The following is a 14707-nucleotide window of genomic DNA, read 5'->3' as shown; positions in this document are numbered from 1 at the left end:
AAGAGTCATGTAAACAATGGCCTAAAATAACCCTAGAAATCAGGACTGACTCAATACTGGTCTAACACATGCGATACAAATAAAAACATAGAAAACAATTCCTAGGCTAGATATTGGAAACCATTCAATGAGGCCCTTACAATAAAATACCGAAACAAAATAAACAACTAGAGAGTCTGGTAGCACTAGCTCCACTCCATGACACACACTTCTCGGGCATGTCAATCTCTTTTACCTCGAAGATCTAGAGATCTTATCACCGAGGGATTTTTGTCTCATCAAGCAAGGTACATGAAGGGTATCTATGGGGTACGATCCACACTCCTTGAATCATGAATATAGGATTTGGGCTACTAAGTTGGTTCGTAGTAAGGATTTCATTTGAGTGGCCATACATGCAACATTTCACTTAAATTAATGAGACCTCCCAACCCTTGCGGGTTTTACCACATCACTATGGGTATTGAGGGAGATATACATCAGTATTACACATCGACACCCGTTACTTGTGACTTTAGCCCCAAGTACATTTATTTATAGTGGCTTAGAAAAGCTTGGCCTTAGCCTATTACCACTTTAGGTCATTCCCTTTCAGAACCAGTGGGGTTCCAAAAGGCAGGTCCTCTAAAAAAAGAAAATTGAGTGTCGTTAACATTTTTCTCTTGCACCCAGGTCCACGAAAGCTAGGGGAGAGGATAGTGTGTGTTAACAGTAGGACTACTCCAAACTAAGAGTAAGTGCTCAAAATTTTCCCTTATGATATAGCAATGTGTGATTTATTCTATTGATAAGACAAATTCACATCAATTTTAAGCCCAAAATGAGGTGTGAGATACACATGTGCATGTCTATTTTAAACACCAAAATGAAGTGTGAGATCATGCATGTCAATTTTAGTCCCAAAATTTATTTTAAGCACTAAGATGAAGTGTGAGATCATGCATGTCAATTTTAATCCCAACATTTATTTTAAGCACCAAGATGAAGTGTGAGATCATACATGTCAATTTTAATCCCAAAATCCAAAGTGAGTTAACTCTAAAGGATCTAGTAATCAAAGTATTAGTAGTCTCAAAATAATCTAGGAATGATCAAGCCTTCTCTATACTTCCACCACACGCTGCAAATAGGAAACCAACAACAAAAAAACCACACAGAAAACAAGAAAACAAAAAGCAAACCATCTAAAAAATGAATGCGACACAATAAACTAACGAATGCGTAATTTTGTCTAGACGATTGCGCAACATTATTAGGATGTACACAATTTTGTCAATACGAATGCACAATAGTATCATGAAAAATGCACAATAGAATCAGGACAGATGCACATTAGTTATGACGAATGCACAACGGTTAGGACAAATGCACAACAATTATGACAAATGCACAACAATTATGACAAATGCACAACAATTATGATGAATGCGAAACAGTTAGGATGAATGTGAAATAGTTAGATGAATGCACAACAATTATGATGAATGCGAAATAGTTAGGACGAATGCGAAACAATTAGACGAATGCACAACAATTATGACAAACGCGAAATAGTTAGACGAATGCACAATAGTTATGATGGATGTGAGACAGTTAGGATGAATGTGAAACATTTGACGAATGCACAACAATTATGATGAATGCAAAATAGTTTGCACGCTTGCGACAATCCATACATAAACCTGCAAAAAATTGCAAAAGTCTGTACAAAAATATGCAAAGCTACAAAAACACAATAGAAAACATAGAAAATAAATTAACTATTGATTTACACCGGGTTCACCAAATGTTTATCAATAAAATTCATCATTGCTTAACTAGAATCAAAGGGAAATCAAGAATCCCTGTCTAATTAAAGAATCCTAAATAAACCAATGAAATAATGCAAACAAACCAATAGGGTTTTATAATCTTCAATCAAAACTCCCTATTCCATGATCGCATGTAGCTTCCATCGTTCTTCTGCTTCTTGTGGTATGGTGACTCTTAGATTGCACTGCTAACTTGCAAGTGACACAAGATTTTGAAGTTCGTGATTGTTGAAGATGGAGAATTGATGCTAAATTTATAGATTTTTGGAGAGGATTGATTAAGAGGTAGAACTCAAGTGAACTCACATGCTGATTGATAGTTGAACTGTTGATTTGGAGGTGGAACAAAAAAGATTGAATAGATAAACGAGTTAACTGGTTGAGAAAAAAGTTGATTGATAGATGAAAAAGAATGATTGGAAGAGAATTGAAGAATGATGCAATCAATCAATTAATTGGATGCATCAATTAAATAGATTGAACTATTAATTGGAGATGATAGATTGAATGCTTTGGGAAAAAACAAAGTGAAAGATAGGAACAAAGATTGAAAAGGTAATTGATTTAATTAACCAATTTATTGAATTGATTAATTTAGCACGTGCTTGAACTTGATTTAGATTTTCAATTTAATCCTTGCATGAGAATTGATTTAAATATTGATTTTTTTAAAATTCAATTTGACAATTGAATTCATGCAAACTTGATTTAGATTTTCAATTTGATTTTTGCATGTCTTTGACTTTGATTTCGAATCATGAAAATCAAATGCACATGTAACTTAAATTAGATGAAATCGGAAGAATACAAATTTGAATTAGAAGAATTAATCAGTTAATTAAATAATTTAAAGAAATTATTTAATTATTTAAAAATTGAATTTAATTAAATAATAAAAAATATTCAAATTAAAGGAATTAAATCACAATTAATTAAATAATTAATATGTAATTAATATTTAGAAAAGGGTTAAATGATTAACTGATTAGAAATAGAAATTGAAATAGAATAATTAGTAAGATGATTAAGAAATATGAATTCAAAAGAATAAGATTAATTAAATAAATTAAATAATTAAAGAGTTATTTAATCAATTAGAAGAATAATTAGTATATGATCAATGAGACATTTGTAGGTGTCTACAAGTTTCTATCCAAAGTTTATTGCTATGGCACTTTCCTGCCTATTTTCTATTTGCTTCTTGGGGACCCATCTTTTAGGTTGTGGCCTAGGGCGATTTGCTTTGCAATGTTCCCTACTTCCACATCTTAGGCAACAAAATCTCCTATCCTCAATTTCATTGTTTGCTCCCAAATCCATCTAGATGAGGATAATCATATGAACTTCATAATTGGATCAATGGAAAACAATTTGATCCAGACATACAGTGTCAAGTTACCTTTACCCATATCGAGGCTGAGGACAAGCTCTGATATTGGACCAATTAGTTAGAGGCAATTGTTCGACCAATATTCAAATGACAGATTACAAAGATGAATCCAGAATGGACCATCATATGGGACCTTCAATCTAGGGTTAAAGTTTTGGATCCACTTTTGGACATACACCAAGTTTTCTCCTCAACACCATGATGATTTGTTAAAAAATTGTCCCTATCTTCTTCTCTGTCAATCTTGACCACAAACAAATTCTTTAGTAAAACATTGACCTTTGCAATTTGACTAAAAGCCTTTACCACTTCGTCCACCATTGAGGAAACATCTATCTCCCAAGGTTCTAGATTGGTGCCAGTAGGGATGCCATCAGAATATACTACATCAAGTTCCCCTAAGAGATTTCACTACCTTCTCCTCCTCTTTTATGCCATATTTTAAGTAAGGATTGCCTCTTATATAATTTTTATATAACATTATTAAACCATTATTAATATATAATATTTATAATATAAGATGCAGTTTGTGTCCCACATGCCTAATTTGTTGAAAGAAGACCAAGAGTAGTGTGATTCCGTTTTCACTGCTGAGATAACTAAATATCTATATAATTAAATTATATGAACTTTCTAGCGGAGGCGGGGGCTTTCCCTATTGAGGCATTAGCTATGTTCCGATTGCTAAGCTACTTAAGGAGGTTAGAAAACATGGAGATACATCGCTGGCCAAAAATGGCAGTAGGGGAGAAGTTAGACTAAAGGAAGAGCACATGGATGAAACAAAACATTAAATGGATGAATAAATAGAGTATTAACCTACAAGACTGTCCGCATAACAATGGAGAAATAAAAAAATACGTACAAGAAAAAATCATAGAAAACATGTGGGTAGGTTAGTAGGGGAGGAAAAAATAATACTATATCAAACACTTCAATCCTACACATGACCATACACAAAAGAACTACATAGGAATGGACATAAAGTCGACGACAAAAATGCTAATTACCCAAATAAGGACCAGCTCACATCAACTTAGATGCGAAACTAGGAGATGGATAATACCCAAAGAGGAATGAGAAGATAGAAGGTGTAGATATTGCACGCAAGGGGTGGTGGAGATTGAATGGCATTACATCATGGAGTGCCTAGCCTACAGTGACATCCGGAGTAAGTATGTTGAGACACTAAATGTGAACACCTTAAGTAGTTTATTTGACGAAGAAAAGATACCAAGAGTTGCATATTTCCTAATCAAGTTACACAACAGAAGATTCAAGATGCAAAAGGAGAAGGAGAAAGAGGTTTAACAGTTTGGATTTGTTCGGGCTTTGCATGCCTTCTTTGCTAGCTATCCGTGGGTCCCATACGCTGTTGGCCTCGTGAACATTATTAAAAACATTCATTCATTCATTCATTGTTTTGTATCTTGTTTTTTAACACTAAATGCATGGCTCTATTAAAGTGATCTTTTGGCCCTTTATGTGATTTGCCGCTTCTAGACATAATTTTAATTTTTCAATTTTTCAATTTTTTTTTTGTATTTTTGCCGTGGTTAATCGCTCGAAACCTAATCGTAGGATTTTTTCTCGAGACTGCAGGTTTAGGGAAAACCCTATCAAACCCTAACCCTATTCTCTAACCTATAATATACGTGATATTTTTGCCGCCCGGTTGAGACCTCGTTATATTCTCGCAGTCTGGTTGCACAGAGGAGTTCGGTTCAAACCTAAGGTGCGTTTTTTTCAGGTTAGGATTCCTGTTTTCCTATCAAAGCGTTCGTTTATCTTCTCCGTTATCAGAATCTTACAGGATGTAGGTGTTAGTCATTATGTTTTTGTCCTTTTTTTGTGGTTGAATAGTAATTTCTTTGATTGCTGTGAAAAATGTTTCTTTATTTCTTATTTTGGCTGTTAAGGTTTTGCATCTGTGCTAATCTGGTGTATTTAGAAATTTGTAACATTGTTTTCTTCGATTGAAGGATTGGTAGGGTGCCAATATATCTTTAAAAGCTTGTACATCTAATGACTGTCAGTGAGAACTTGGATCCGTGTGAGAATTTTATAAAGTTGCCACATCTATCTGTCAAGCTATTTATACTGTTATTGAACTCATTTACAATATGAAGTTATTAAATTTTTATTTATTTTATATCTTTGTGCAAGACAGCTTCTTGGCTGAAGTGTATATGCTATCACTTCAGGCACTTTTTAATAACTTGCTACATGAATACCAGTCACACTCACCAGCGGTGATAAAATGATCTTTTGGCCCTTTATGACTGGATACAATTCTATTTTATTTCATCTTAAAATTAATTACATCTATGGTTTTGATTTTTTGGGTTCCCATCGGACCTTTCCAATTTGTATGTCTACCGAAGTTAAGAAATACAATTTTGTGAGAGATTAAATACTTTTTAGAAGGCACAATTTGGCGTCTGTTTTTGTGATATATAACTATGAACCTACGAATATAGGGTGTTTTATTCTTTGTATTGGATAGATTGATTGGACTTTTCTAATGTTCTAAGTGATGCATATAGGAAAGATCTGTATTCTGGACAGCGTTGAAACTTTGGTGTTAGTTAAGTTGAAGATGGGGCACACTGCAGTATGGAATTCTCATCCCAAGACATATGGTTCATGCTCACGGGCCTGTCGTGTGTGTGGAAACCCACATGCCATTATCCGCAAATATGGTCTTATGTGCTGTCGTCAGTGCTTTCGCAGTTATGCCAAGGACATTGGCTTTGTTAAATATCGTTAAGTTATCGGTGGAAGATTTAAGCTGCTTGAGTTTTCTAGTAAATTTGCATCATCAATGGCAAATACATAATTGAATTTTCGCTGTTCTGGATTTTATTTCCAGACACTTAAACTCTCTCGTTTTTTAGATCTAATGTTAGTCTTGTATTGAAAACAATTCAAAATTATTATCTATGATGAGGATTTGCTAATTTGAAAGAGGATTTATTTTTTTATATTCTTTAACGTGCTTCATGCTCGTAATAACCTAAATGATTCAAAATCTTGTTTTGTTGCTTTTATAAGGTCAAGATATGATGGTTTTTAATTGTGAAACAGAAGTTAAAGATTTACATTGCAAGTAGGAACAAAGAGGTATTCCATTATAAGCATTCTGTTCATATTATATTCAATAGATTGGCTTTATAAAGCCATTATTTTTTTGGAAATAACTCCCCACCCAACTAATTAGCTTAACAACTAAGTTATTAAATGTAAATCTTAATTTCCTAACAATCCCCACCTTAAGGTCTCTTTCTAGGCAAATGTCCCGATTGTTTAATATTGTATCAGCATTAACCCAAACTCCTCGTGTCTGAGCAAATATTATAATTATCCAATCTACATTCAACTAGCCATGGTTAGTTTGTGGATTCAACTATCTACAGACCAACAACAACAACTCATCAAGTTTTTGGGTTCAACTATCTACAAACCAACAATTCACCAAATTTGTGAATTCAACCATCCACAAAACAACAAATCACAAAACAACAAAGCACAAAACAACAAATCATCAACTCCCTCTTGCTCTCTCACCAAGTTTGTGGGTTCAACTATCTGCAAACCAACAACTCGCCAAAGTTTTGAAATCAACTATCCACAAAACAACAAATCACTTCATGCTCCCTCATGTTCTCTCCTGCTCCTGAAAGGATTAGAAATGAAAAGATGCTTCACATGCAATGATTCTCCCCTGAACAAGAAGCTAGCTCTGGATGATAGATGTCCTTCATTTCCTCCAACCTCCAAATTAGACTTGCTTTAATTTCGAAAAGGATATTCCTCCTAACCATGTATCCAAAAGCAAGGCCATTTCCCACTAATAAAAAATGAGCCATCACATTAGATGCAGATAGCATTCTCCATATAAGAAAGCTTCCCAAAAGCGATGAATGAAAAAAACATAATCAATACAAGGAACACGTTTCCCTTTCTTGACTGAACTATTTTGTAGATATCGTATGCAACTGTAGGGGTTACAAAAACAATGATCTTGAAATACAAACCATATATCCAAAAATAAAGCCAATTTCCACTAATAAAAAATGAGCCATCACATTAGATGGAGATAGCATTCTGCATATAAGAAATCTTCCCAAAAGTGATGAATGAAAAAAACATAATTAATACAAGGAACACGTTTCCCTTTCTTGCCTGAACTATTTTGTAGATATTGTATGCAACTGTAGGGGTTACCAAAACAATGATCATGATATACAAAACTAGGCTGTGTACTAGAATGTTGGAAATCCAATCAATTGTCTAAAATCTTGAATCCAGCATTCAGCACCTTTGACCAAACTAAAAAGCGTATTGCACACATATTAGCATCGTACCTTCTGTAGGCCCATTCAAGCCTTGGATAGTAGTGCAGGGATGAGTTGAATCTCCCATCATTTATATCGTGAGGCAATAAATCACCATTTTCAATCAAAAAAAGTATTGTCTTCTTTTTCCTTTCCTTTGCAGCTTGTGTAGCATAGTACAGGCATCTATATTATCATCATGCTCCAGTAATTCTTCCATGACCTTTATGTGCTTTCCAGAGACAGCAAGAAGCAGTTCCCAACAGATTTTGGACTATATGCAGGGTCATTCACATTTACTCCCTCATCTAGTATCCGCTTAAACCTCTTAAAGATAATCTTTATGTGCGGCGAAATTAGGTGGAGTCCATCTCAGTCATCCACGCATATAGAAATGCTGCCTGCAATTGTTTTCCGGCATTTAGCATATACATCACTAGCAAATACATATCAAACACTCAGAAAACAAACGCTCAGCAAATTTACTCAACTTATTCCATTGCATTTTCAATGCTTCTATCACTGCTCTGTTTTTGGTTCATCTCCTTTTATTGATGCTGGTGCTGCCACAGGAATCTACAAGAATTTTACAGGCACAGTAACAATTCTGCTCTGATACCAACATAGAGTAGCAGAAACAGAAGTTAAAGATTTATTGAAATTAGAAATAAGGTATTTCATTATAAGCATTCCCTTCATATTACATTCAATAGATTGGCTTTATAAAGCCATTAACTTCCCACCTAACTAACTAGCTTAACAACTAAGTCAATGTAAACCTTACTTTTCTAACAGTTAAGGAGAGCCTTGTGGACTTGGATTGATGATGCCGTTGTTGCAGATATCTATGTTTAAAATTAAAGCTGGCTTAAAAAGCTCTTGACTTCACACTAGTAAATAGGTAGCTAGTATTAATTAGTTTATTGAGATGGAAATACAAAGAAACATGATTATAACAAAGTGCCCAGCTAATTTTACTGAGATTCTGGGAGGATTTGTACCATTTTTTTGATGTAGGATGCACGATAGTAATGGATTAATTATGTGAAAATATGTGCCAAAAGTGCGACCTGAAGAATGGTGAAGGAAAGTTGTGGTAAAATAGAAAATGGTAATAGATTAATTATGTGAAAATATGTTGTGCCAAAAGTGCCACCTGAAGGATGGTGAAGTAAAGTTGTGTTAAAATAGAAAATTTGAGTCGATCTTTTGTGTTTTTTATTAGTTGGATTTTATTTCCGTCTGAAGCACACCCTTTGGTTAATGATGCTATCAGCAGCCTGAAAGCAATTGTAGTGCAATTTGACCTTATTTTGGTTTTTGCAGCTTTTGATGTTTCTGAACGTCCCGTTTTTGCTATAATTTTCAGGGCCATTTTTGACATTTGTTGTGTAAGAGTCGTATTTGAAATTATTAAACCTGAACTCTTTTATAGTCAATCTCTGTAAATGTTTGTAATAGTTCCACTTTACCTCCCTACCTTTCTTAATGCATTGGATGACACACTTCAGAGGGCATTCTGAGGGTTACAATCTCAAGCCATATATTTTAGGGGAGTGTTTTTGTGATGCTTTTAATATATATACTTTTAATTATCATTGTTTGACATCTATAACAAGTGCTGTGTTGTATCTGGAGTCCCTGCCCTAATGCAAAAAAATATTAAAAAGATGTTCTAGTTGTTTGTAGTCTAAGGCATTGTTTGACATCTATTCCATTACAAGTGCTGTGTTGTAGCTGGACTCCCTGCCCTAATGCAAAAAAATAGTAAAGATGTTCTAGTTGTTTGTAGGTAAAAATGGCATTGTATTATCGTACCTGCAACATTTCCCTGTGCTGTTGGATTCCTACTTTTCAGTATGTTATGTTATTTCAATCAGTTTTTTCAAGTGTAGCAGTAGTATTTCTTCTTGGTTGGTTTAAAGTTCTGGAGCATGATAAAGTATTTCTTCAAATGATGTGGTGATTTTAATCTGATGACAGTCATGATAAACTTTCTCTTTAAATGATGTGGGGATTATAACCTTCTGCAATTACGGCCATCATAAACTTGCTCTACAAATAGTGAATTATTGTTTCCTTGTAAAAATTGGTACATTTTTTATGTTAGACATGTAGTGCCTCTTTGTAGCCATTGAAGAATCTCTTTATTTGAAGCAACCTTGCCTCTCACATCAAATCGTGCTGTGCTTTAGCTATTGTGGATGTTTTGCTAAATTTACTTTATTCTGGGCATTAGCGTACATGATAAGAATGTTAATAGATTTGGCGTAAATTGAGAGTCTGGCCGTGAATGTTAATAGATCTGGCGTAAATTGAGAGTCTGGCCATGAATCTGGCTGAACGCTTGAGACTTGGTGCTGTATGATTATTTGGAGGCATTGCTTCTTTTCCCATTTGAACTAGCCATTATAGGCACATGTAACATGTTAGTTCACTGAGTTTACTGCCGGTTGGGCCTTCCTGTTTGTTTGGATTATTAATACTACTTTTTGTATTTTCTTGTGACACGAGTATATCTGCAATAAAATTTGACCATCCTGGGGGTTATGAACAAACTGGTTACAGTAGCAGACAACCCAGTAATTTGGGATGAGCATGCAACTCTTGGTAAGGCTAAGGATGACTACAAAGTTGCTGCTAAGGCTGTCTTAGATTTAAAAACATCCACAGAACAGACTGCTGCAAAGGAAAACTCAAATAACATTTTATTATGTAATGGTTTCAAAGTATGTAGCATTTATTTGATGGTTTTTCTAAAAAACTCTTAGCTATGTAATTCTCGTTCTTAAACAAACTGTTAAGAGGATATGTAACAGATTGCTCCCAATAAAGTGTCATGAACTCTGTACGTTTTAAATTCAGCATTTCCTGCTATTGAACTTTAAAAAAGTTAAAAAACTAAATACTTGTAAAATATGATCAAATAAATAAATAAATAAATCATAGAGGGATTGTTCTGGCATCATATTTTCATGACAAACCAAATGTGTCTGAACAAGGATTTTGTTTTGACCAGTGAGATGGAAAGGTGTTTGAATACTAACTGGCTCTGTAGAGCATGTTTTGTATTTTCATGGAAAAGGTTGCCAAAATCCAAGCATGAGCAGGCTAACAAAAATTCTCAGGGGTTTTTCTAAGAAAGATTAAGAAGCACATCTGTTTAATAAAATTTCTATTGGATTGACCTGCCCAAGAAAACAGCCTCCACTGGAAACATCAAATAAGAGATTCTTAATTTGGTTGAGTGTAAGTGGAGCAATTTGGATTGTTACAATTTAGAATTGCTATATTGTTGCCATTTGAGTTCTCAAGCAATTTAGAATTGTTGTCATTTCTATTGTTATATCCAAATTATTAATTGAATTTGGAAACTATCTACACCCAAAGCATTTTAGACTGTTGTCATCTGTAATGCATATCCAAATCATTTATTAAAATAATCTACACCCAGAGCAATTCAGATTGTTGCATTTAACCCATCCCCACATCTACCACCTAATACCGAATTGAAATAGACATCGCATAGATAACAATCATAGTGCACGAGTCCCTAATTCCATAAAACCAGGGATAAAAGGCTTGAACTTATATATCAGAATGGAGTATTGGAATGATTTTTACTTAATCCACTATCTTCGTGTTCTCACATCCATCCTTATCAAACCACACCAAGTTCCATCTTGAGGGTGTGGCTGTGATCCAGGAGGATATGCTCCACGAAAATAGTTCCAAATTTCACGTGGCACCCACATGGTGGATAATTCCAATCACAACAATTTCTGGTTATATAGGTCCAAATTGTTAGTTGGGGGATTTGAATCCTCAACCACTCAACCTTCGACATTGTCTCATTACCATTGCACCACGAGATTCGCGCTAGTCTAATTGGGGCAGCAGTTTTACGTAAAACAAAGTCATGGTTCAATATGAGCCAAAAAGGGAGGCCAAACTCGAGCCATTCCCCATTTGCTAATTCAAACCAAATTCAAATAAATATAAAATGCCTAACTCGATAAAGTTTTAAATTACGAGATTTTTGAAGGATAATAAGGGGATTTTAAATGGCATTGTAAAGCTCGAAAATATAAGGGCCATTATTTTAAGAAGGGTAGGTTTATTTTGGAAGATTGATTGTTGTAAATGGGAGATATGGTTGATTGTCAAAATCATATGGTTTTATGCCAAATTTGGCAAAAATTGTTCATAAAAGGAGGCTAGCTTGGGGAATTGAGTTAGTGGTGAATTGTGAGATAAGTTTTTAGAGAGCTTGAGTGCTCATCTCTATGCACTGGAGGACTAGTGTAATGTCCCCTACTTGATTAACATAATTACATAGTTCCCAACTCGGACTCGGCGAGTTTTGACAACTTGTGACTTGGACTAGGCAAGTTTTGCTCACAACTTGCCTGACTTGGGCGAGTCAAGCAAGTTATGGTAAAATTTGCGCGAGTCTGAGCTCCACGACTCGCGCTGCGACATGTCAAACATGGCAGACAGAGAGGTTGAGGCTGTGGCTATGGCAGAGGAGGAGGATAGAGCATGATCCGACACAAGCACAACTGATGTTGATCATTGTGGCACCTCACAGGCGGAGACTATGGTTACTTAGTTATCCAGGACCTACCTTAGACGCCTTTGTAGGAGGGAGACAAATTGCTCCAAGGCTGAGGCTGAGGATGAGCTAGAGCTTCTATTTGATGATGTTATTAATGTCTTTAAGATCTATTCAATAATGGGTGCATGAAACAAGTTTTAAATGGTTAAAAATCTCTAAATTTCAATTGCCAATTCTTTGTTGAGTCATAGCCGAGTCACGAGTCGAGTTGAGTCGGCCTTATCGAGTCCAAGTTTGGAAACTTTGCGTAATTAACCTATTTCAATATACTAAAATACAATTGGAATCCAACATAGAATATCCTAACCTTTTAGGTGAATAACCATATTTGTTAGGTTGTCGCCTTTCACGCGTAGACCTCCTCAAAGATTGAGGTTGATGATCTTGTTCCTCTTTTGAACTCTTTGAGCTATTAGAGCTCCCCTCATTATCAGGTCCTGCAGGAGTACGCAATTCAACTCTCTTAGGAGTGGGTGGAATTTGAACTACCTCCTTTTGTTTCTCTTCCTTCTTTGGCTGCAAATCTAGCGTGGATGATTTTAGCTCACATAAGATAACACTTTTGCTATAGAGCACCTTCTCTACAACTGGATCCCAAAGCGTGTACCCCTTCACACCAACACCATAGTCGATGAAGATACATTTTACTGCTTTGTTCTCCAATTTAGATCTCTTTTCACTAGGCACATGAGCATATGCCTCACAACCAAAGACTTTGAGATGTCTTAACGAAGGCTTTCTACCAGACCATGCCTCCATAGGGGTCTTTTCAACAAGCGCCGAAGTAGGAGATCTGTTAATCAAATAACATGTAGTGGCTACCACCTTAGCCCAAATTTTTTGTTCAAGGCCAACACCACTTAACATACTTCTAGCCCTCTCCATCAACGTTTTGGTCATCCTCTCTGCAATTCCACTTTGTTGTGGCTTAGATGGAGTTGTCTTATGTCTTTCAATCTCGGGGTCATTACAAAACCTGTCAAACTCATTCGAACAAAACTCATCACCGTTATCCGACCTCAAACACTTAATTTTCCTACCAGTCTGATTTTCAACCAAGGACTTAAATTCCTTAAACCGACTAAAAACTTTAGATTTACTTATGAGGAAATAAAGAAATGCCCTTCTAGAATAGTCATCTATGAAAGAAACAAAGTACACAGATCTATTTAATGAAGGCACATTAACAGGACCGAAAATATCAGAATGAACATAGTCCAAAATCTTAGAAGACTTATGAGAATTGGAATAAAAAGAAACATGGTGTTGTTTTCCATATATGCAATGTTCGCAAAAGTCGAATTCGAGATTACAATCAAGGCCTTCAACAAGGTTCTTATTTTTCAAGTCTCGTAATCCCTTTTCACCAATGTGGCCAAGTCTTTGGTGCCACAACATTGTCTTCTTAGCTAGGAGCTTCATTTCCAAAGCATTAGCACCCTTAGGTACTCAAAAAGCACGACCATCAGATGTTGAAACAACAATCTTCTTTTCTGCTTGATCTGATGATGAGGATGTTCTTGGACTTTACAGAAGCACTATTGCACTAAACCGTGCATGCATCCAACTTATACAGAGTGCCAATACGAACACCCTTAGTAAGAACCATAGAACCTCTGGTCATCTTACATCCACCTTGCGAGAAAACAACCTGCACTCCCACATCACTTAGCTTGCTAACTGAAAGGAAGTTTCGTGCCAAACCAGGGATATGCATGACACCATCAATCCCCTTCACTCTACCATCAAGGAATCGAATCTTGACTCTTCCACTACCAACAATCTTTAGGTGAGAATCGTCACCCAAGTACACCTTCCCACCATCATATTCTTCATACTTTGAAAACCATTCTCTTTGAGAGGTCATGTGGAAAGAAGCACCTAAGTCAATCAACCATACATCTTTTGATGCATGGGTTGTCAAGGCAGCGACAAAAGCATCCACACCATTTTGAGAGGATTTATCAGAATCAGAATTAGAGGCATTCTTGTTTTTCTTTTTCTTCTCCTCTTTACAATCTTTTCGAAAATGACCGGATTTGCCGCAGTTCCAACATTTTGCCATAGAATTTTTATCAGGAGACTTTGATTTACCCTTCTTTTCATTTTTCTTTTCTTTCTCCATCGTTCTACCACGAGCAACTAGGGCTTCCTTAGCCATCTTAGAAGATTTCCTTCGCATCTCTTCAGATAACAACGAACCAACCACATCCTCTATTTTGAAAGTGGTTGTTGTGCTTCCAATGACCATCACAAAGTGATCCCATGAGTCTGACAAAATTCAGTTGAGCAACTAGCATGTTGAACGCATTCAGGTGATCTGCAACAAACCCTCCTTCCTCCATCCTCAGAGAATACAACTTCTTTCTCAGGAATAACTTATTTACCAATGATTTCCCTTGATAAATATTTCCAAGCTTCTTCCAAAGTGCAACTGCAGTATTCTCTTCATGGACATTCAGGAGCACTGAATTAGCCTAACAAAGTCTTATCAAACCCTTGGCTTTTTGATCCATTTTGTCCCATTCATCCTGTGGTGTATTTTGGGGTT

At 35.7% G+C, this 14707-nt stretch overlaps 1 protein-coding gene across 5 annotated transcripts; it reads left to right on the top strand.

The window, feature by feature from the left end:
• Positions 1-4768: 4768 nt before the first annotated feature.
• Positions 4769-6185, top strand: LOC131034104 (small ribosomal subunit protein uS14). 5 transcript variants are annotated; one of them, XM_059213165.1, is made up of 2 exons: positions 4769-4936; positions 5753-6185. In XM_059213165.1, exon 2 carries the CDS (start codon positions 5801-5803, stop codon positions 5969-5971), a length of 171 nt encoding a protein of 56 aa, XP_059069148.1. In that variant the 5' UTR covers positions 4769-4936; positions 5753-5800; the 3' UTR covers positions 5972-6185. The 5 variants fall into 5 exon arrangements, with proteins under 5 accessions (XP_059069148.1, XP_059069149.1, XP_059069146.1 ...); XM_059213166.1 differs by having other exon boundaries at positions 5748-6185; XM_059213163.1 differs by having other exon boundaries at positions 4769-4951.
• The last annotated feature ends 8522 nt before the right edge of the window (positions 6186-14707 follow it).

Source organism: Cryptomeria japonica, chromosome 10 (assembly GCF_030272615.1).
Source record: "Cryptomeria japonica chromosome 10, Sugi_1.0, whole genome shotgun sequence".
NCBI classification, from domain to species: Eukaryota; Viridiplantae; Streptophyta; class Pinopsida; order Cupressales; family Cupressaceae; genus Cryptomeria; species Cryptomeria japonica.
This window is presented reverse-complemented; position numbering and strand designations above follow the sequence as displayed.